Source organism: Podarcis erhardii (assembly GCF_964252035.2).
Source record: "Podarcis erhardii genome assembly, chromosome: 10".
Classification (NCBI taxonomy): domain Eukaryota; kingdom Metazoa; phylum Chordata; class Lepidosauria; order Squamata; family Lacertidae; genus Podarcis; species Podarcis erhardii.
In genome coordinates, this window is record NC_138500.1 from 23,556,501 (window position 1) to 23,580,224 (window position 23,724).

Consider the following 23,724-nt stretch of genomic DNA (forward strand, 5'->3'; position numbering starts at 1 on the left):
ACACAGGAGAGATAAGAGAGAGTACTTTATAGCTTGATGATCCAATAATGTTCTCATGATGGAAAGCCACTGGGAATGGTTTTATGTGGAAGACCAACAAAAATGTCACAAAGAACTGAACAAGCTGGGAGTCCAACATTATCTGGAGAACCCTAGTTTCCCCATTCTGATTTTAGGATTACGGCCTGAATGAGTTAAGAAAATTAGGAGAACGCTGGACCCTAAAACAGCCTTAGCTGCAAGATCTGCTAGAAATTTGCATCCACCATTCATCGTTTTAGCTAATGTAGTTCATCACAGTGCTTCATTGTGTTTATTTTTGCTTCTAACAAAAGCATTGCCCTACTGTTAACTCTGGATTTCTCCCCGCCCCACTCAGACGGACAAATACAACTCCTTGCAGTGTATTTCTATTAAGAAGTATACGGTTCTCCTAATATGTACAGTGGGTCAACTGCCAATGCCACACACAACACTTCCCCAGCACATGACTGGCACATGCATGTACCAGTACCAAACTCCTTACCTCTAAGTCAATCATTTCTCGAGGTAGTGGTGTCTCTGGGCATTTTTCAGGCTTGAAAAGCACTATATCATCCCCCATCTCACTCTCCAGAAAGCCTGTGAGCAAACCAGAAAGAAAGGTGCCATCTAATTTTCACCTGAATGTAAAACATTGCTATACTATGCGTCAAGTGTCACCAACATGGTACCCACGGGTGTGCATGGACCCCCAGAGGTCTTCCTTGGCTCCCAGAAGGTCCCTCCCCACCCCTCTTAAATGAAGCTCAAAAGAAGCATTCAGTTGTAGCCAATAAAATAGGGTGTGGTGTGCGTTTGGTGTGGCCTAGGACCCACGTACCTACGGGACTGCCTCTCCTGGTATGCCCCGCGGAGGACCTTAAGCTCCACAAATGACAACATTTTGGAGGTCCCAGGTCGCAAGGTGGTTAGATTGGTCTCAACTAGGGCCAGGGCCTTTTCAGTACTGGCCCCGACTTGGTGGAATGCTCTGTCACAAGAGACTAGGGCCCTGCGGGACTTGACATCTTTCTGCAGGGCCTGCAAGACAGAGCTGTTCCGCCTGGCCTTTGGTTTGGACTCAGTCTGACCCTTATGTTTCCCTCCGCTTTTAAAATGAGGCTGCATTTTAAATTGCATTTTAACCTGTATTTTAAATTGGTTCCCCCCCCCCTTATGTTTTTACTGTGATTTTATTGGTGTTAGCTGCCCTGAGCCCAGCTCTGGCCGGGGAGGGCAGGGTATAAATAAAAAGTTATTATTATTATTATTATTATTATTATTATTATTATTATTATTATTATTATTTGTTTGGGGTCGTGTAGGATGTCTATAACAACTTCTCCTATTTGCAAATGGGCCTAAAATGGGCTCAAAAAGGTTGGTGGCTCTCTGCTGTGGGCCATGTCAAGGGAAGAGATAGCCCAGTGGTGAATAATGGCCTGTTTAGTAAATTACAAAACAAATCCATTGTGAAAGGGGTCTGAAACCACACCCACCTGCGGGAACAGTATCCTGAAAATGCCCCGATACCAGGAATTGAACCTAGCCTAATGCTGTCTTCTGTTTACACTCTATTTCTGGGGGGGGGGGTTATTTTTTTTAATATGCTAAAATAAACCTCTCAGAAAAAGAGCCAGCATCTTTTACTGCTACATCCTCGAGTTACTATTCTTTTTATAAAACAGAAACCTGTTCCGTAGCTCATTTTAGTGAAGAATAGCACAAGGAGAAAGTTACAAGTCTACTTACGAAGGATCCTTTCCAGGGATTCGCATCTTCTGACTTCATTCACAAATTTTCGCTGGAAGCTGTTCACATTTGCATTCAACTAAATAAATATTAATAATAAAAATTAGTAACTCTGCAAAAGTGAAAAAAAACTCCCTGATACCAAGCCGAGGGATGCACTGAAATACAGGTAAGTTAGTTTCAATTAGGAATAATAAACTGTTGTGAGACTGACGGAAGACCAAAGAACGAAAGAACAAAAAACACGAAAAAATTTGAAATATTTAAGAAATGTTAGTTTATTAGGAAAATGGATGACATGGAAGAGGTAATTGTTTAAAACATATGTGTTTGATCTGTAAAGTAATAGTTTAATAATGAATAACAATGTCATTTTATTTATGATTTTCTTTTTTCTTTATTAAGATTTAACAGTATCAGTGTATGATATTTATTTATGTTTCTGGTTTTCTTTTTTCTTTTCTCTTTTCTTCTTCTTTTGTAACCTTAATTTCTTTTTTCTTTTTCAAGTTTGTAAGTTTTGATTTGTACATATTTGCAAAAAAAAAATTAAAAATTAATCCAACCACAACAAAATGAATTTAGAAAGGCTCATCTGAAAGGACTGGCTGTCCCTGGGCCAATCTTACAGACAAATCTTAACGTTCTTGAAATCTTTCCATCTGTATATGCACAGACAGTGCAACCTTCAGAGTACAAAATCCCGCAAACAGTTGTTAACAGCGCCTCGCCACTACGGATTGAAGCAGAGGTGGTTTTAGGGTAGCATAGCCAGTGCACTTGTACTGGGCGCTGCCCTGCAGGGGGCGCCAAAATAATACTGTAGAACAGAGCGTGTGAGGTGGGGAGGAATTTTAGCGCTGCGAAGGGTGCCACTGAAATTTGAGAGCCTAAAGGCCAGCACTGACTGATGTTATCAATCCCAATAAAGTAAAGGAGAAGGAACTCTGCGGCAGAGGCTGCCCTATCCTTCTGGTCCAGACATTGTTACCTCTTCTGCTCCCACCTCATATATTAACTGGGGTCAAGGTGCTTCCAGGCAGAGACTGCCTTTCGTCACAGCCAAGACAGGCAGAACTGCCATTGGTGTTGGTGAGGGTGCTCCTGTGAGCCATTGGTGCTCCTGTGAGGATTTAAGTTGACTGCATACACAGCATACATTTATTTTTATTTTATTTTATTAAAAAAAATTATTAACAGTTTTCACATAACAAATTATCTCAACAATTATATTTTTCCCCATTTTTTTCCCTCACACCCCCACATATCCTACCCCCTACGACTTCCCTCAGTTCCTCTTTCTAGTTTATTAACACATATTGTTCTCTGCATATTTTAAAAGTGTAAGAATCTCTAAGCTATCTATCTATTATGTTAACAAATAAATTTGTGTATGTTTATTCAAAACCTGCCAAGGAGTCCAACTCATTTGGTTGATACTTCAGATACTTTGTAAAAGGTTCCCATTCTGCTTTAAAGTCACAGTTATCCTGGTCACGTAGTTTGTGCATCAGTTTTGCCAATTCCACATAGTCCATCAATTTCTCTTGCCACTGTTCTTTTGTCGGGATTTCTTCATTCTTCCATCCTTGTGCTATTAAAACTCTTGCCACCGTTGTCGCATACATAAATATATTCTTCATTTTCCTTGGCAGGTCTTGGCAGCATACATTTAGAGCAAATCATGTTTTCCCCAAAGAATCCCGGGAACTTCAGCTACAATTCCCAGCACCCTTAACAAAGTACAATTCCCAGGATTCCTTGAGGGGTGTACACGTGTGTGTTAAATGCATTGCGTATGCAACCCAGATCAACTGTCTGATGGAGGAACTTCTGAGGGAGGAGCATCTCAAGCATCGGATTCATGCATTGCAGAGGGTTGCCCTAGATGATCCTCAGAGTGCCTTCCAGCTCTACAATTCTATGATTCTATAATATCAGAAGAGGCTGATTGGTCTTGTGACTTAAGCACACTTGATCTTGTCCTGCTGCTTCCCCCCCAGTGAAAACTGCTCTTTAGCGCTCAATCAGAGCAAACAGCAATCTGGGTTTTGTCTGGATTGATGTTTGCTCTGATGCAGCACTGAAGACCGCTCTCAGACCCATGCTTTCTAGGCACAGGGAAAGCAGGAAGTGTGGACGAGCCCCAAGAAAGGTGTTTTGGTGTCCAGAGGACATAATGAGGTGGATGAGGGCCAATAAACTGAGGCTGAATCGCAACAAGATGGAGAAACTGGGTAGACAACTCTAGATGGAGTTGCCCCTGAAAAAAAGGTTCATATCTCCTAGAGCCACTGCTGTCCCTTGAGGCCCATGTAGCCTCAGTGGCCAGGAGAGCCTATTTCCAGTTTGGCCCTTCCTGAACCAGAATAGCCTGTCTACAGCAGTGCACGATCTGGTAACCTCACATCTAGACTATAGCAATCCATTCTACATGGGGCTGAATGGTGACAGAAAAGGCACCGCGTACATATAAGTGCAAGAAAACCTTCTGAAGAACCTTCTAACCCTTGCTGCTGGTTCTTGGGAGTGCAACCAACACCACTTCCCCACCCCACAGGTTGCCATGTCTACTCACATCTCTGAACTGAACCAGGCCCAGCTCTCCAAGCTCTGCCACGCAGCAATAAGCAGACTCCACCTGTAGGAAAAGCTGCGACAGGCACATCTCTTCGCTCCTGAACACTGACGCCATCTTGCATGTTCTTCTTCTTCTTCTGTGGGGGATATTGAGAGAAATGCTGAAAACGATAGCTCTGTATAAGGACTGCAAGCTCCCTCCATGAGGGCTGGTAGCACTGACCAAGAAAGATGTTTTGCTACGGTAGCATCAACAGGGTTGCATCCAAGCTTAGTCCTACTCAGATTCGATCCACTGAAATTAATGGGCATGATTAAATGTATAATGAATTCATACACACACACTCACTTATATTCATTCTCTCTCTCTCTCTCTCTCTCTCTCTCTAGCACATAGTAAAATTAAATTATTTAGAATTCCAGTATGCAAGATCCATTTTCCCATATAAAGCAGAGCAGGTGTGTGAACATGTGGCCTTCCAGATGTTTAGACTCCAACTCCCATCAGCCTCAGCCAGCATGGCAAGGGTCAGGGATGTTGAGAGTCGTAGCCCAAAACAACAACAGATTCTCTATCTCTGAGGTAGACAGCAATGCTTTTCCAACGAAAGACAGGAGCGCTAATTCAGTATACACCAGAACAGGTGCTAGTTTTTAAAAATTAAGACTGTAAGGTTTAAGTCATATGACTAGTAGATTAATCAAGTAAGGCTATAGCTGGTTAATAAGTAAAGGCATATTTTTAAAAGACTGAGGGTTAAGCACATATATTTTAAAATTCCATACTACAATAAGGCATAATTTTGGGGGAAAGAATATCAGAGACAGCCCCTCCTTTAATTAATGTGAATGTCGTCCACATCTAGAAAAATACTGCAAGTTTCTTCCTAGGCCCTAACATGCGATTTTTTTAAGAACCAACGTTCAGCAAAACTTAGGATACCACTGGAAAGTATATTTCAGAATCTGAATGAATCACTAGTATTCACTATTAGATTCTCTTGGGAGCCAGTGGCCTGATTTCCCCTCCCAGGCCTGTTATTTCAATTGCTTGCCACCCCTCACGCTGCAAACTTCCTAGCTGCGTAAGAATGGGGAGGTGTCAAAAGAAGAGAACAAACTCTGAGGGAAAGCAGGTATAAAAAGAGGGCCTGCTCTGTAGCAACTTCCTCCACGCCTCCCAAAAGCTTTCCTTTCCTTTCCGTCCCATTCCTGCTTCTGCAAGGAAGGGGAACAAGAGGGTTCTGGGATAAATTTGGCGGAAGGACTGGGATGTCGCAGCATCCCCTTCAGGGAAGGAGGCAGACATGCAGAACTGAGAAGCTTCCATGACTCTTTACCTTGGAAAACAGAGCAGGAGAAGAAGGCTGCCTGTCAAGGCCTGTAAGACCCTTAGCTCTTTTCCATCCATGTTGTCTGTAATCTGCCCTAACCATCATTTAATTTTAATTCCTGCAGCTGTTCAGAATCAGAAGCTCACAAGTTTCACCTGAAGCAAAACACTGCAGGGTAGAATACCCAGCCCTTCTCACTGGTCTTATTTTGGGTTACTGGCATTTGACCCATTAAGTTCTTTCACCTGTGTACTTTTGCAAACTTTGGAGGCTGTGGAAAACTTTCTCTTGGCCCCACTTTGGCTACCATGATGTTTTGGCATGCATCAGCTGAGTTCGCAATTAAGTGTTCACCCCCAGCCCAGAGAAGGGATCCTAGATGTATGCTAGAGCATCTTCCATTGAATTAATCTACATAAATTTGGTGAGGAACTATAGCTCAATGGTACAACACACCACTGGCACCCAGAAACTCTCAGGTTCAGTTCATGGCACCCCCAGTTAAAAGGGATCAGGTAGCAGGTTAAGGGGGAGCAGGCTGTGCCTGAGACCATGGAGAGATGCTACCAGCCCAAGTAGACAAAACAAGACTAGATGACCCTCACCTACATTTATTTCTTTGCATGCCAGAACAGTGCCTACATGCATGCAACTGTCCCTGCATAGGACTCTCTGCACGTGGTCAGAAGCCTTGGAAAAGCAGAGTTTCAGATTGTGCTGTTCCAGACCCTTCCATCCAGTCACTAACCAGATCGGGAACTGTTTAATTTCAGCAGGGTTGTGGCATTGTGCACCACCAGACCATATCACAGAATGGGCATGCGAAGGACAATAATTGGGGGCTTTGAAAGAAGGGAAGGGGCTTGCTTTCAGGCTCCTTATCCATGGTTTTATCAGATTCCAAATAAGTTAAATAAATTGTTGTTGTCGTCGTTATTACTATTATTAATTGGTGTTGCTATTACCGAATGTATTACCTGCCCTTCGCCCCAAAGTCCCAGGGCGAGTTCCAACATTTAAACACACAATATTGATGACCCAAAATAACAGAAATAAGGTGCGCACCCTAAATGCTCAATATAGGATCTTGAATGGGCATTTAAAGGCTATTTTAAGGATCACACGCCATCCCTTCTCTTCTCCACTACTACAAAACAAATCAACAAAACTGAGAAAGAAGCGATAGGAGGGCAGAGAGTTGTGGAGAGTCAAGGGCACCCACTCTTTTAAACAGAGCATTCTAGGAATGAAGTCCAGATTCCTTCATGGGTTTCCATAAACCTAACACATTTCAGTATCTTAAGCCCATCCTGGCACCTCAGCTTCAAACTTAATATGTATTTAAAATAATAATAATAATAATAATAAAAACATTTAGAGAGGCTTTTGCTTTATAGAGCAGTATCAGAAAATTAAGATAAGTAGAATTAAGGTATATGGTTACAAGGACTAGAAACTTTGAAACTGAAATTTACCAGACATTCATCCTTGATGGTTAAGGGCACAATCCACAGCCAACATAAAGAAGTAAAATCCCAAGAAGCTGCTCTATACTGGATCGTAATATGTGCCCCTCTCTGCCAGTACTGTCTAATCTGACTCAGCTGTTCTCTATAGTCTCAGGAATACCTTTTTTACCATCACCTAATACCTGCTCCTTTTAATGGATGATACCAGGACCTGAATCTGGGCTTTGTGGATGCAAAGCATGCCCTCTGCCACCAAGCTATGATTCTTCCCTGCATGAAGAGGATATACTCGACAATAAATGTAATTCGCCTGAGATTTTGACCTTACTACACATATCCAAAGCACCCTCAAGGATGCTAAGAGCACAAAGGTCCATGGGCTGTCCTCTTAAGTCCATGGGCTGTCCTCCACACATGCAGAGTTCAAGAATAAATATTGCTAAACTGATCCCGTATCGCTCCTCACCTCTGGATTAAAATGCAATTCATATCCCTCATCCACATCAGCTTATGAAAAGCAATAATCATTCACATTCATTTCTGCTAGCCTCTTGTTCGCTTCTTCGTACCGAGGTTATAATTTGATCAAGCACACCAGCAATTAAAGAGCCTTGGAATCCTGTGCTGTTAGATGTTAATTGCTGGTTTCAAAATACATCTTTAGCTATTTAATCAAAGCTTTCATTATTCACTGGGGGAGAGGGGAGAGGCCATTTGCTTCTGAATGGGAGAAGAAGAAGAAAACATTCAGGATCCATATGTTGAGGTGATTTTCCATCTGTAGGAAAATTCAATAGGCACTGCGAATGCAGAGAAGTGGCTATGCCCCTCTGAGAATTGCCGCTAGTTATCCATGCCAAGATCTCACCTCAGTCACCTGCTCTTCAGTTTCCTTTCTCTCTGCGCAGCCTGAATGAATGCTGAAACTGTTTCCAGCTTGACAGAGCTCCAACTGAAACACTGGGGTGAGCTGCAGTTTCTAGGCATGTGTCCTCAGGACAGCTAAACTGGTCCTGGCCAGACCAGAGAGACCTTTCCTTACAGTCGTTGAGTGGAAATATCAGGAGCCATGCTGCTCCATCTAAACCTCTCGTGTCAGATCTGTGAGATAAGAACTAACAGTGTTGTGTCAGCACAGTGTGTGTGTGTTGCCATTACAAACACAACCATTCCCTCTCAACGTGTGTGTTGGGGTGGTGGTGGTTATCCTGTTCTATAAGCAGATGCAGCAGAACAGAAGACAAATACCTCTGCTTCTTCAATCTCTCTGCCGTTCTCACCTCGCAGCGGTCCTTCTCCATCTTTGGGCCCCCAGCTGTTGTCAGACTACAACTCCCATCATTCCTAGCCAGCATAGCCAATGTTCAGGGATGATGCGAGTTGCACTTCCAAAACATCTGCAGACCCAACATTGGGAAAGGCCACTGCAGAATGAAAACAGGAATTGGAGAAGGAGAAGGCATTACCCTGCAAATGTCCCCCTAGAAGTTTGGGATACAGAGGTCAGGTCTCCTTTCCTTCTTAGGAGAAGACACTGGGGGAAGTGATTGTTGCTAAATATGTTAGCTCAGTCCCCAGATGTTGTTGGACCACAGCTCCCATCATCCACAGCCAGTTTAGGAATGATGGGAAATGTAGTTCCCTCTGGGGACGTAGGGCTGAAGAGCACTGTTAGCTTACACATACGGGAATGAAAGACCTCCATCAAACTGCTGGTGGTCCTCCAGATATTGTCAGATTCCAGCTCTTATCGGTGCCTGCCAGCATAGCCAATGGTCAGGGTTAAAGGGAGTTGTAGTCTTACAACATTGGGGGGGGGCAACTTCCCACCCCTGAAACCCTGGGAGCCAATTCCAGTTATTGTAGACAGTACAGAGCCAGATGAACCATTGGTCTCACTCTATAAGGCAGCTTCCCAGACCTCCTTCCTGAAAGCATCCCCAAACACAGTTCTCTACCAGGGCCATCCCAAGACATTTTGCTACCTGAGGTGAGGGACAAGATGGTGCCTCCTCCATTTCATATCTAAAAAGCCATGTTCCCTGCACTTCCCACTTCTGTCTCTTGGTTAGCGGCAGTGACCCACAGTGTTGGGAAGCTGGGAGAGCAATGGAGTCCCCCTGTGCTGCCCCACAGGCTGCAACTGCTGGGAACTGTAGTTTGTCATGCATGCGGACCTCACGAGCCTACGGCTCCCAGTTTAGTGAATGCCAGAGACTGTTGAAGTGGTATATGTACATGTAGATGTAACCTTGTTTGTTCCGCTATATGATGGGTCGTTATTATTCTTATTATTAAAAAATAGCACATAGGGAGGGGAGCAAAACCTTCTTCCTCTCTCCTGCCCTCTGTTGCCAAAGTCTGGTGCTTTGTGCCATTTTCTCCTGGCTGTTCACTTCTCATATCAGAGTTAGGCTAAGTGGAAACAGATTACAGTGGTACCTCAGGTTAAGAACTTAATTCGTTCGGGAGGTCCGTTCTTAACCTGAAACTGCTCTTAACCTGAGGTACCACTTTAGCTAATGGGGCCTCCCGCTGCCGCTGCGCTGCCGGAGCACAATTTCTGTTCTCATCCTGAAGCAAAGTTCTTAACCTGAGGTACTATTTCTGGGCTAGCGGAGTCTGTAACCTGAAGTGTCTGTAACCTGAAGCGTCTGTAACCCGAGGTACCACTGCAATGCTGTGGAATGTGGCAAGTTAAAGGGAGCTGTGCTCCTCTCCTTCCGCAACCCAAAACGTCAACAACTCACACCCATTTTACAGCCAAATAACAGATGCAGCACTTCTTGTTCAACTGCCTTGTGACAGCGGGAGAGTGTCCTGAAGAGAAGGCTTTTTTTTATCTCTTCGGTATGGCTGTTGTTGCCCCAACAAGGTGTGATGTGCTTGTACATAGAGCTCCATCCCAATTTGTTTAGGCTACATCCCTTTAAACTAGGTTAAGGGCAAAAAGGTGGTTGGTATGCCTGAGGTCGCAGTAAGAAGAAGAAAAATCACCCAAGAGGGAGGCAGTCATGCTCCTCCTGAAAATCATGGAAGAAGTTGCCTTATATTGAGTCCGACCATTAATCCATCTAGCTCTGCCCTGTCACTGCATTTCCTGGCAAAGGCTGTCCAGTGTTTCCAGCAAGAGATGCTGGGGGCTGAGCCTGGGACCAGCTGCATGCAACCTATGTGATCAACGCTGTGCTGCAAGACATCTCTTATTCCAGGCAGCGCTTTACAACGGCTGCTAGGAAAGAGAAAGGGGAGCAGGTTGCAAAAGAGGCTGCAGGCTGCAGTCTGTCCTCTGAACTCTCATGCAGTACCAAACCTCTGAAGGAAGTTTTCAATGTTTAATGTTTTACTGCATCCTTATATCTGCTGGAAGCCACCTGGAGTGGCTGGGGCCACCCTGTCAGATGGGTGGAGAAATAATAATAATAATAATAATAATAATAATAATAATAATAATAGTAATAGTAATGGATTCCAATCCAATCCTGATAATCTGGCAGGCTTATCAAAGGCTGTGTATCCACCATACATTCCAAGCACATTTCAAGGACACATCTCCCCCAAAGATTGCTGGGAACTGTAGTTCACACACACAAAACTACAGCACTCGTAACAAATGGCATTTCCCAGGATTCCAGAGGGGTGTGCTTTAAATATGTTGTGATAGGTTTTTTGAGGGGGGCGGTTTCCAGTCAAGACTATATATGAATATATGGTGAAAGGGACTGTGCCTCTAGACACTTAGACATTTAGAGTGTCTAAATGAATACCTTAAAAGTCAAGGTTCAAGGACAGAAATCTGGCTGAGTCTGGAATAACCTTGTGAAGTGAAAGGATAAGAAAGAGGGATTTATATCTAGATGCTAGGATAGAGATGGTAAGGAAAACAGGAGAACAGGAAGACACAATGAGAGGTAAAGGAGGTGTTGTGGGATTGGTGGAAGTCAATGTTTGTTTTTCTTTTTAGTGTTTATATTAGTAATTTGTAAAATATGGATATGATTTTTTTTGTATGTTGGTTTTTGTGTTTTGTGTATTGTTATTTTTCAATATTTTTGTGTTGTTGTTGTTGTGTGGAAAATACTAATAAAATTTAAATTAAAAAAAGAAAAGAAAGGGGCTGTACCTCCCACCCACCCCCTACATGAAATAATCCATGCGTGTATGAGGTTCACCTTCAGTTCTGCAACGTGCTGCTGGGAGATGGAAATCCTTTCAACATCAGTAAGAGCATAAGAATGTAAAAAGAGCCTGCTGGATCAGGCCAATGGTCCATCTAGCCCAGCATCCTGTTCTCACAGTGTCCAGCCAGAAGGCTAAGAGACTGATTAACGCAAGGAGCAATGACAGGGAACTTTCCTTTTCTGAAGTGGATGCAATCAAATGTCTGGGTCAAGCCATGAGTAGCCAATGTTGCACCCTCCAGTTGGACTACAACTCCCATCATTCCCAGCCAGCATCGCCAATAGCCAGGGATACTGGGAGTTGCAGTCTACAACATCTAGAGGGCACCCCAATAGCAGCCTGGGTTAAGCAGGCTTTATATATATATATATATATATATATAAAGAGAGAATGAATGTTGTAGGGCAGGGGTGAGAAATCAAGACAAACTCATGCATTGATTTTAGGTCCTGCCTTTTAAGATGAGTGTTAATGTTAGTTCACACTTAATGTGCAGCTGTGGAAAGATGACTGGTGTGTAACATACTCAGAAGAGGGATAAAAGCCGTCCTAATCCAGTTTGAATATCAACAAACAGAAGGGCAGACCCAGCAAGAACGGGACATCAGAGACTGGGTGGAGGCTGCCACAACTTCCTTAGAAGTTTAAATAGAAAACAAAACTGACCTGTAACACCAAACACTGAAGGTTAATTCTAAATATACAAAAAAAAAATAAAAAAAAATCCATACTGATCCATAGACAAATATTGACTCATGTAAGAAAAGACTTAAAATAGCTGGGCTAAAGTCGCAATTACAAAAATGTCAACATTTGCATTAATAATATTTCCTTTTAAGCTACCAAACAGTTTGAACAGAACAGCTGTTCTGTCTACATTGTCTCATCCTGGATTCCTGCTGTGTGTAGCCAGAGGTGGGGAGCAGAATTCACCTATATCTTCACATGTTGCTACCACAATATGTAGTTATGGTCATTTCTTAAAGTGCTTTAGGAACTTAGGAATATAGGAGGGTGCCTTTTGCCATTGATCCATCTTGCTCAGCATTGTCTGCACCAGCCTTTCTCAACCTTGGAACTGCAGATATTGTTGGACTACAACTCCCATCATCCCTAGCTAGAAGGACCAGTGGTCAGGGAAGATAGGAGTTGTAGTCCACCAACTCCTGGAGACCCAGGTGTTGAGAAAGCCTGGTCTACACTGACTGGAAAGGGCTCTCTAGGGTTTGAGGCTGGTGTTTCTCCTAGCCCTACCTGGAGATGAACCTGGGACCTTCAAGACATGCAAGGCAGATGTTCTACCACTGAGATATGGCCCTTCCCTAAATTCATGAATTTTAGATAAATTCATGATGGAAAAGGCCATAGCAAATAAATCAGTAAACATGATTGTTGTATTACCTCCAGTACCAGAGGGAATCTCTCTCTGAATACAGGTTGCTGTGGGACAATGAAAAGGTCCTGCTTGTGGGTATTGGTTGGCCACAGAAAGAACAGAATGCTAGATTATCTGGGCCATTGGACTAATCTAGCAAGCAGTGAAAACTGGTGTGAATAAAGTCACAGATCACCGTTGATCTCTTTTATCAACCATGATTGGATGTTCATCCCAAGATCTGTCCTCTATAGGGGACTGCCTGCTCTTGGAAGGACTACCTTGCCCCAACTTGGTTTATAGATGAAGAACTTGAAGAACGGAGTGTAGCAGGCCTTGAAGTTGCCCGGCAACATTGGCAGCCGGGCAGCAGACTCAGAACGTAAAGTGCTTGGAGGCTCGTTGTCAGGGGCTCAGGAGCTGAGGCACAGGGAAGATGGGAGATGGAGAGCGAGGGGGAGGAATCCGAAGGGAGCGTAGGAGGGGACAGTGGTCCGAGGGATTCCATGAGCCTCTCCAGCGAATCGGAAGATTCACAGAAAGGAGCGCCAGTGGCCAGGGGCAGGGGGGTCCCAAGGGGAACGCCCCAGGAGCAAGGGGGCAGCAGGGACTCCCAGAGCAGTAGTTGGAAATCAGGACCAGCTTCCCCACCAGAGCAGAGTGGGGGGGAAGAGTCCCAGGCATCGGGGCCAGTGCTTTCCCCACCAGGGAGAGGAGACGAGGCAGAGTCTACCACGCCTCCCTCGGAGAGTCGGACAACGGAAGGGAGGTCAGATCCGGCCAGTGTCACGGAAGAGGGAAGCAGTGATAGAAGTAGTGTAACGGTTAGGAGAAAGGTCACTGGGTTGGCGCGAGAAGCAAGTTCAAATGTACAGGAGCGCGGGACAGCAGAGAGTGAGGATTGGGAACCGGGTCCTAAAGCACGCCGGAGGCAGGGGGAGGAGCTAAGCGACTCAGCGTCGGAAGAGTCCAGAAAGGGCAATGCCCCAGAGGGCAGGAGGACCCAGAGGAGAAGAGAGCAGCGCAGGAGGTGGAGCAGGGCTAGGATCTTAAACTGGTGTGGAAGGGGCGGAGACTCAGACGGGACTTCGCCGATCTAGAGTCTAGACGTAGGGCTGCACGCTCTGGCTTTGAAATGGAAATTAAACTTCAATAAAGACTTTTGTACATAACATCAGCCTGGCGTTGGTCCTCTGTGAGCTGGGACCTAGAGGCAGCTCTGACACTCGTCCTTTAGGGTGAATGGGGTGCTGCCACACCAACCTCAGCCTGCCCCCCCCCCCGCCTCTTATTTAGAGCCAATCAGATGGTGGCTCTGACTTCACATCCTCTTAGTTTCTCTACCTTCTGCCCTGCCAAACCCAATGGTCACCATCCATCTCTGGCACACAAGCCACTTGGGCACCGTTTTACTCACAACAGTGAGTTGTCTTGTATTTTTAATTAAATCAAAGTAAATAGTTGATGGGACATGGGTGGCGCTGTGGTCTAAACCACAGAGCCTAGGGCTTGCCGATCAAAAGGTCAGTGGTTCGAATCCCCATGATGGGGTGAGCTCCTGTTGTTCTGTCCCTGCTCCTGCCAACCTAGCAGTTCGAAAGACCATCAAAGTGAAAGTAGATAAATAGGTACCACTCCGGCAGGAAGGTAAACGGTGTTTCCGTGTGCTGCTCTGGTTCACCAGAAGTGGTTTAGTCATGCTGGCCACATGACCCGGAAGCTGTTCGCTGGCTCCCTCAGTCAATAAAGCGAGATGAGCACCGCAACCCCAGAGTTGTCCGCGACTGGACCTCATGGTCAGGGGTCCCTTTACAATAGTTGATATATGGCATTCAAAAATTTTACATTGACCTATAAGTGAGTCTATTGCACATTTAAATACCACTGAATTCTCCTTTGCTCTCCTTTCCAGATATGTATTAGTGGAACCCAAAGCATTGTGAGTTCTCGGTTTTCACCAGGGAGTACAGCTTATATGCTGTTTTCATAGAATCATAGAATCATAGAGTTGGAAGAGACCACAAGGGCCATCGAGTCCAACCCCCTGCCAAGCAGGAAACACCATCAGAGCACTCCTGACATATGGTTTTCAAGCCTCTGCTTAAAGACCTCCAAAGAAGGAGACTCCACCACACTCCTTGGCAGCAAATTTCACTGTCGAACAGCTCTTACTGTCAGGAAGTTCTTCCTAATGTTTAGGTGGAATCTTCTTTCTTGTAGTTTGGAACCATTGCTCCGTGCCCGCTTCTCTGGAGCAGCAGAAAACAACCTTTCTCCCTCCTCTATGTGACATCCTTTTATATATTTGAACATGGCTATCATATCACCCCTTAACCTCCTCTTCTCCAGGCTAAACATGCCCAGCTCCCTTAGCCGTTCCTCATAAGGCATCATTTCCAGGCCTTTGACCATTTTGGTTGCCCTCCTCTGGACACGTTCCAGTTTGTCCGTGTCCTTCTTGAACTGTGGTGCGCAGAACTGGACACAGTACTCCAGGTGAGGTCTGACCAGAGCAGAATACAGTGGCACTATTACTTCCCTTGATCTAGATGCTATACTCCTATTGATGCAGCCCAGAATTGCATTGGCTTTTTTAGCTGCCGCGTCACACTGTTGGCTCATGTCAAGTTTGTGGTCAACCAAGACTCCTAGATCCTTTTCACATGTACTGCTCTCAAGCCAGGTGTCACCCATCTTGTATTTGTGCCTTTCATTTTTTTTTGCCCAAGTGCAATACTTTACATTTCTCCCTGTTAAAATTCATCTTGTTTGTTTTGGCCCAGTTCTCTAATCTGTCAAGGTCGTTTTGAAGTGTGATCCTGTCCTCTGGGGTGTTAGCCACCCCTCCCAGTTTGGTGTCATCTGAAAATTTGATCAGGATGCCCTTGAGTCCATCATCCAAGTCGTTGATAAAGATGTTGAATAAGACCGGGCCCAAGACAGAACCCTGTGGCACCCCACTAGTCACTCTTCTCCAGGATGAAGAGGAACCATTGATGAGCACCCTGTACTAATAAATAATATCAAAATCTTCTTAGGAATAGCATGTGTTCAAATTAGCAGGGTCCCAGAGAAGTATAACTGCTGCCACATGCAAGGAAATGAGTGTTTTGCTATTTGCTATTAACATCCCTAAAAGCCCCAAAGATCACAACAGCCTGGGAGGATGGGCTGTTTGTTTCTTATTTGGGTTAAACTCACCCGCCAGTAGGTGAATTCAAGGTGTCTGAGCGGCACAGCAGGAAGTTAATTTTCTCCACCCACCGGTCTGGACAAGGCATTTGACTTTGCACTGAATTGCTACAGTCACCTCTCTCCTTCCTGACAGAGGCTTCAGTTCTGATCACCACAAGGACTGCGGGCCAGGAGCCAAAATTCAGGGATGGAACTGCTGACCTGGATTGCTATTGCCATCCTCTTGCTATCCTCTGCGTGCCAGAATTCGCTTGCGAAAGGTGATTCATCCTTTTCTGATTTGTCACAACTTAGGGTTGTAGTTGGGATATTGTTGCACAGGTGTGTGGGGGTGAAGTTGGCAATCTATTTGGCTTAGTAGTGGGAGAGGGGCTTGTGTTTAGAAATGCATGTGCTGTCTTACTGTCATCCTCAAGGAAAGGAATTTGTTTTCGTTTTCGTTTTTAAAATACCTTAGTTAGGTATCAATGCAACGGATGCTACTTTGGAAAAAGGCATGTTTTTTTATTATTTAAAAAATATTAAATTGCCACATACAATGAAAAATCAGGCTTGATAAACCAAAGGCCAGGGTGTCTTGGCTAAAGATATTTCACATAAGGAAAATGCTTAGAAAGGCTCAACATGGCACCTAGGGAAGCCATGTATGCCTGTTATATTAGGGCAAGGTTTTAAAGCTTTGCAATGGGAAGTGCAAAAATGGGAAGACAGTGGCTCAGTGGGGCAGGAAGTGCCTTGCATACAGAAGGTTCTGTGTTTCCTATCCCTGGAATCTTGGGGTGCTTTTTTAAAAAAATAGGGTCAGGTTTCAGGAGATCCCTCCCCCCCCCAAACCACAAAGAGCTGCTGCCAGTCAAGAGCAGACCAGAGGGGGCCCAATGGGCACATTTGCAAATGAGAAGCTGTTTGCGGCACCTTGAAGATGGGCACACTTTCCCTGCAACCAGGCACACGCATGCAGACTAATTACCCCCCTCAAATCCAGGATATTGGTTCAAAAAGTGTTTTTGCTTCCCCAACCCACCCCAAGCCTAATCCCTTTGGGGAGGGATTTTCCTGAGAGTGCAGTTTGGGAATCCAGAGTTAACCATCCCAGTCCAATTTGAGGAGGATAGAAATGAAAGGCTGCAGAAATCAGGCAGTGCGCCTGTGAGCACTGCAGCGGCAACCCATGAAGTAGTTCCATTTCTCTGTGTTCATGACTGGGACTAATTCGCACTTTCCATGTTAGTAATTTGTGATTGCTTAATTTCAAAAATCAATCAATCAATAACTGGTTGGGCAGTTACTTAATCACAACATGCGCACTCACAAGACTGTGCACACCCGCACCATACATTTAAAGCACACCCAATGCACATTGAAAGTACATGGTTTCTCCCAAAGGATTCTGGGAACTGTAGTTTCCTCTCCCACAGGGCCATACTTCCAGCACTCTTAACAGACCACTGTTGCCAGGATTCTTTGGGGGAAAGCCATGTGCTTTGAATGTGAGTTGGGTGTGCTCTCAGTCACAGAATCACATAATTGTAGTGTTGGGAGGTACCCCATGCATATATATGGTGCAGAACAGTATTTAGAAGTGTATGAGGAGGACGGCAATAAGCATGGAGTGCATATTTTCACTCTCCAGCAAGGCAGCTACCGTGAATTCAGAGAGCTCTTGAGATCTGACCTTTTCTTAGGAACAAAAAATAATGAGCACATGATCAAGGAATTCTTTAGGGATGTTGTCTCCGTGTAGGAGATGGAGAAGGCACTTCCTCAGCTTTCCCAAGGTAGGAATCTAAATCTGTTCTCAGGTTTCTCAGTCTAAAGCATAGCTTTCTCTTATTTTCTAGCGACCGATGGACACTCTTCCAACTCTTCAGACTTATGTCCTCGTAAGTATCATTACTTCTGTTTCCAGTGTTCAGAATGTGAGCAACCTTTCTTACGGAATCCAAATGTAATGCCACGCATGGTGGCAGTACATTCTGAAAAAGCTGTGTGGTGTTAGAAATCGTTGTAGTGTAAACTGTCTCTCATGCCTTGTTACACTGCCGTTTCTACGGGGATATACGCTCGGTATTTATTACCCCTGCTATGCAAAAATCGCCAAATGAATCCGAACTTCAATGTCTAAAATCCCTGGTAGAGGACAAGGATCCTGAGATCACATTAAGGGTAGCCAAAATCTGTTTGGTTGCCATAAAACTTAGGGAACAAGCTGTGCTATCATAATGATTAAGGCCTTAAGTGATAATTTTAGGTTATATGTTAGTGACTAAGTTTTAATTTATATATATCTATATCTATATTAACTGTTGTTATATCTGTATTGTCCCTGTTGTACCTAATTGCAAATGCAAATGTATCCCTATCGTGTTTTATGACTTCCTTGATATTGTAGGTAGGCTGGAACTGGTCTGTGACCGAAATAATAAATTCATTCATTCGTTGTAGGGCTTTTAGTTAATGTAATCCAGGAGTCAGGGTGTAAGGCACGGTCAGGTATTCATTGCTGCCAAGTGCTTGCCTTGACTCCTTCTGCCCCTTCACTGCTGTGGCTATGTCACCCTCACAACGTTTTGTATGTTCCAGTTCCCAAGAGTCTGGCATCCAGGTTTTACACCAAGCTCAGGAGTGGTGGAGCCCAGAGGCAGCTGAAGGATCACAGAAGCATAGAGGTGGAAGGGACCCCTAGGGTCACCTAACTCCTTTCGATGCAGGAATAGATAGGAAGACAGAATCCTGGTTGGCTGCTCCCCTGCTTATTTTAAGTTATTCTAAATAAAATGGTTTGGTCGCTATCCTTTGTGTACAGAGTACAATCTGCAGTGAGGTGACCTCCATATTGGTAAGACATTCAAGGTTCAACCTACCTTTTGTGTTGTACCAGCAGAAAGTCATATACAGTATATATATCATCAACCCAAGACAGGCTCTCTTCTCTTTCTCTGTCATCAGATGTCAGTTTCTGCTCAGAGGCCTCCAGATGTTGTCAGTTTGGAGTGGATGAATATGGCTGGATTGCTGCAGCTGTCGGGTGGAGTCTCTGGTTCCTCACGCTTATCCTTCTCTGCATTGATAAACTCATGAAGCTCAGACCTGATGAAGCCAAATATTTGGAAGCATAACACTTGGCTAAGCTTACAGCTAGTTATATCTTTCTGTCGCACAGGATGAAACAAGGGGATGAAGAAAGTAACTTAGCCTGCTCTGCTAAGTACAGAAAACGGACGTTATTCATGGCTTCATAAAAAGGGCCTAAGTTGAGGAACAAAGCATGGCCAAGATATGCTTTATTGTTTTTATAAAAATTCCTGTAACTTCCCAAGCCTCTAGAAGAAAATCCTCGTTCCTTCTTGTAGCTGGTCTGTCAAATATGTGTGCCCTGGTTTCTGTCATAGTTGTGAAAAGAACAATTTACACCCTCTGAAACTGGGATGGAGAATCTGTAAACCTTGAGCTAGCCAGCATTTACTTCTGATGACACATGCTGTGACATTTTGAATGGTCAGCGGCTTTCTCTCTTTGTATGAACCCAAGACAGGCACTGTGTAAATGAGGAAATCCCCACCCTAACCTGCTTCTGCTGTACAGTAAACACAAGATCAGATGCTTGCACAACAACTTAATTGTGTTTCCATTCTACTTCAGCTCATTTCTCAACTGCCATACAGAAACTGCCACCACCACCCCCGCCCAAAATATTATGGTCTATTCACTATTTTTTTTAATCTGCGGCATTCACTGCGATGTTTTAAAGAGCAAGGAAACTTTGTTTTCACGTTGTTGGCAATAAGACTACAATACAGTGGTACCTCAGGTTACATACGCTTCAGGTTACAGACTCCGCTAACCCAGAAATAGTGCTTCAGGTTAAGAACTTTGCTTCAGGATGAGAACAGAAATCATGCTCCAGCGGCGCAGCAGCAGCAGGAGGCCTCATTAGCTAAAGTGGTGCTTCAGGTTAAGAACAGTTTCAGGTTAAGAACAGACCTCCAGAACGAATTAAGTACTTAACCCGAGGTACCACTGTATAGGGAAGCAAAATAACCCTTCTGACTCCCATTTTTAAAAACAGAACCATACATTTAAAAGAGAATCACAAATATTTGCCCGATAGCCTCCTTATAACCTGTTGTGTGTTATCTGTCACAGACAAATCATTATGTATAGAGAAATGCCCATCACTATAGCCTAGTTCTCGCTGAGGAGAAAGTCATTAGAGTGTTCAATGTTTCTCTGAATCAAAATCTAACCCACCCTACATAAAGGCTGCTAATAGGCTGAACTACAACTCTAATATCTGAGAACTAGTGTTTCTGTGTGTAAATGTTTCTTTTTGCGGTTTTTTGAATGGAGCAACTAGGTCTTATTTGACATGCTGCATTTTATTTTCTCCTGGAGGTAAAAAGCACACACTTTGCTGCAACAAAAGCCCAGCATAAATCAGGGAATATGTCAAGTGACTTGGCAGTAAATATATATTCAATTTTCAGTGCACAGTACTGTTTTCTAGTTGTGCTCCACCACATAAGTTAGGTTGGGACACAGATTTGCCCAGTACACAGCTGAGAAGTGATAGAGTCTAATTAAAAACAAACACAAAAAACTCACCATTGCAGCAAGGACATATTTGCACACTCTTTTCATCACATGAACGCAGGAGATACTGGTAATTGACATGTGATGGGCATGTGAGTCTGCCTTACAGCTGGAGGCAGAGTTTAAGCACCCAGGCCTGAATGGAATGAAATCAGGTGTGGGGTTAATTTACATCTCATTACTGAGGTACAAAGAGCTATAGATCAAGACCCAGTTGCACCTGATCAGCTGGAATGTAGCCAAGTTTGAAATTTCAACTAAAGAGTGATAGTTTCATGTGTGTGTCCAGGAATAACTATATCAAGCCTTTGCACTCAGTAAAGTTGGTTTGAACTCTATCTAACCATGTAAATCAGGTTTCCGGCCAATGTTTGGGACTGAAATAACCTTGGCTGTCCTGTGTGACGAGCTACACCAGGAACTGGACTGGGGCAGTTTGTCCCTGTTGGTTCTGCGGGACTTCTCTGTGGCTTTTTATAACTTTGATATCCTTTTGGTAGGGGTGAAGCTTGAGGACCAGTTTTGCTGTGGCTCTGATACACGCTGGAGGAAATTTTCAGAAGGGGCCTTCTGCTTCATACTACTGTATGGCTATTGTCTTATGGTGTCCCTCAGAGTCCTATACAGTGGTACCTCAGGTTACATACGCTTCAGGTTACAGACTCCGCTAACCCTGAAATAGTGCTTCAGGTTAAGAACTTTGCTTCAGGATGAGAACAGAAATTGTGCTCTGGCGGCCCGGCGGCAGTGGGAGGCCCCGTTAGTTAAAGTGGTGCTTCAGGTTAAGAACAGTTTCAGGTTAAGTACGGACCTCCGGAAAGAATTAAGTACTTAACCCGAGGTACCACTGTAGACTATCTGCTATGCTGCTGTAACCTGAACACCAAACAACTAGGAGAAATCATATGGAAAGATGGAGCTTGATGCCACAATCCTGACCACACTCACCTCAGTCCAGTTGGCCATGGAAGGTTTACTTCAACGTCACAGATCAGTGACAAACTGAATGTGGACAAACTGAAGCTCAATTTGGCAGTGCCCTAAAGTACTGCCCTAAGGTGTATGATGCAATAATATGGACCATTCTGAGTGGAGATTTGAGTGGTAACCGTATTTGGGTGGTTACACCCACTCTGAGTGGAGATTTGGGTGGTTACCGAAGCAACAGGACCTTGAGAATGGGCTGTGGGAAGTCCTGTCTGGAAAGGGGACACTGGAATTCAGTCCTGTGGGGTGTCATCTTCCCACAACCCATCTCAATCATATTTTAGGGTTAAACATTAGCCATGTGCCTGAATTAATTTGGGGACAGATCTGGGGTTGGTTGTCCCTGGGTTGGGAGTGTGCACAGAACTAATGTAGACTCACTAAACAGAAGATTTTGCTACATATAGAATACATGACCTCTTGTTCCTTTTTCAATAAGGCAAACATACATTATTTTCTTCCAAAGAAAGCTTTGCACGAAGTCTTTAGTTACAATCCCCCCGGCCCCTACGCCCGCCTCACAAAAGTGAGGTGGAAAGTGGTTGGAATTGCTGCTGCCATCTTCTCAAAGTTCAATCATGCTCATTTCCTTCACTTGCTCCTCTCGCGATATACACAGCCAAAAGCCTTCATCATATTCGTTCCACCTGGAATCTTTTCCACTCTGTAAATCTCTTTCTTGAAATGTGTGTCTCTAAACCAATAATCAGTAAGTTGGGGTGGGGGAAGAGACAAAATTTTATATTGTTCTTCAGTCCCTAATTTATTACAAAAAAGTATTGTCGTGTCATCATTAATTATTTCTAAAAGTGCCCAAAAGGTACATGTCACAAGAATCTCTCTTAGCCTTCCTGTTAACCTCTGTTGCGGGTGAACTCCTCACCTCCACATTTGGATCTGAAAGATGATTCCGTGGGGTTTCCACTGAACAGTCTGAGCCACTTAATTTAGAATGATTGCCCTTTGGAAGCTCAGCACAGAGATGAAAACTGGCAAACAAAAGGACTTCTTTTGTGCGCAGGCTAAACACAAAGAGAATACCAGCACATAAGGTTAACTTCCTCAGAAAGGGCGGCAAGTGCTGAGAGCCTGGAAAAAAAGAAAGGCCACGGAAACATTGCAATTCCATTGAAATACTGTGAATAGCTAGAGCCAGTCTTGATGTTGCACAGATGCTGGCAAGTCTTCCAATGCTTCTTTTAAAATGAGGCCACAAATTCAGTGAAGAAATGGCAATGGGAGTTTGGTATGAGTGAAAAGGGGCTACTTAACTCTTCCCACCCCCTGGACTATTTGCCCACTCAATCCCATGCCTAAACTGCTTTCCCACTCCCTAAGAAGTGGGAAACAGGCAGGAGTTAAGTAGCCCCCTCTCATTGATCCTTAGCTGAGATCTGTGGCCTAGAAAATTTCAATTTTAATAATGTAGATACGTTACACCAGGGGTCAGCAACCTTTTTCAACTGTGGGCTGGTCCACTGTCCCTCAGACCATGTGGTGGGCCAGACTATATATTGGGGGGGGGGGGGTGAACGAATTCCTATGCCCCACAAATAACCCAGAGATGCATTTTAAATAAAAGCACACATTCTACTCATGTAAAAACATGCCGATTCCCGGACCGATCGTGGGCATGATTGAGAAGGTGATTGGGCCGCATCTGGCCCACGGGCCTTAGGTTGCCTACCCCTGCATTACACCAACCTCCTGATGCCTCACTTGGCCCTTACTCTCAGTGTAACAAATGAGTTGGTAACAAAGGGAGTTAAACTTGGAGATATGTTGAGGAAAGTTCTTCAATGATTTTCGTGTGCACAAAACATTATGGAGTAGGGGCTATTTTAACCTTGGGGTATACTTTTTCCCCCCTGGACCAATCCTTGATGTTGAAGTCAGTGGTGAGAAACCCACCCACCAATTCCATGTTCGAAGTACATCACTTTGTTGTGGCAAAGAACTATGGACTTCAAGATGAAACCCAACTAGCTGTTTGGATTCCCATTCTACTGCTATATACGACTTCCAAATATTATTTCGATCCCCAAAATTTTTGTGCACAGAGCACACTCACTCACATGTGAACAGCATCGTGGACAGCTCTGCCTACACAGTTAGCAAAATTCTAGCACATGCAGAATGCTCTGCTTATTAATAGAAGTGAGAACAAGTGCTCTTTCTGGATAAATACTATAAATGTTGCATTCAAATAGTATACACAACACTACTAAACCAAATG

At 44.2% G+C, this 23,724-nt stretch overlaps 2 protein-coding genes across 3 annotated transcripts in view; one reads left to right on the plus strand and one right to left on the minus strand.

Annotated features, from left to right (window-relative positions):
• ATP6V0A4 (ATPase H+ transporting V0 subunit a4) overlaps positions 1-5,655 on the minus strand; it is a 37,643-nt gene extending 31,988 nt beyond the window's left edge. The window contains exons 1-4 of one of the 2 annotated variants that reach the window (XM_081878887.1): positions 5,475-5,655; positions 4,352-4,484; positions 1,774-1,852; positions 527-621 (exon numbers count right to left, since the gene is read on the minus strand). In XM_081878887.1, coding sequence (XP_081735013.1) covers positions 527-621; positions 1,774-1,852; positions 4,352-4,484; positions 5,475-5,563 — 396 coding nt within the window. In that variant the 5' untranslated portion in view covers positions 5,564-5,655. Of the gene's footprint in view, positions 1-526; positions 622-1,773; positions 1,853-4,351; positions 4,488-5,474 lie in introns of those variants that run through there. The other variant, XM_081878888.1, reaches the window with a different exon arrangement.
• A 10,365-nt stretch (positions 5,656-16,020) lies between these two features.
• TMEM213 (transmembrane protein 213) lies at positions 16,021-19,458 on the plus strand. Its single transcript, XM_081879035.1, has 3 exons — positions 16,021-16,168; positions 17,750-17,791; positions 18,858-19,458. The coding sequence occupies exons 1-3, from the start codon at positions 16,096-16,098 to the stop codon at positions 19,025-19,027; spliced, it is 285 nt and encodes a 94-aa protein (XP_081735161.1). The 5' UTR covers positions 16,021-16,095; the 3' UTR covers positions 19,028-19,458.
• The last annotated feature ends 4,266 nt before the right edge of the window (positions 19,459-23,724 follow it).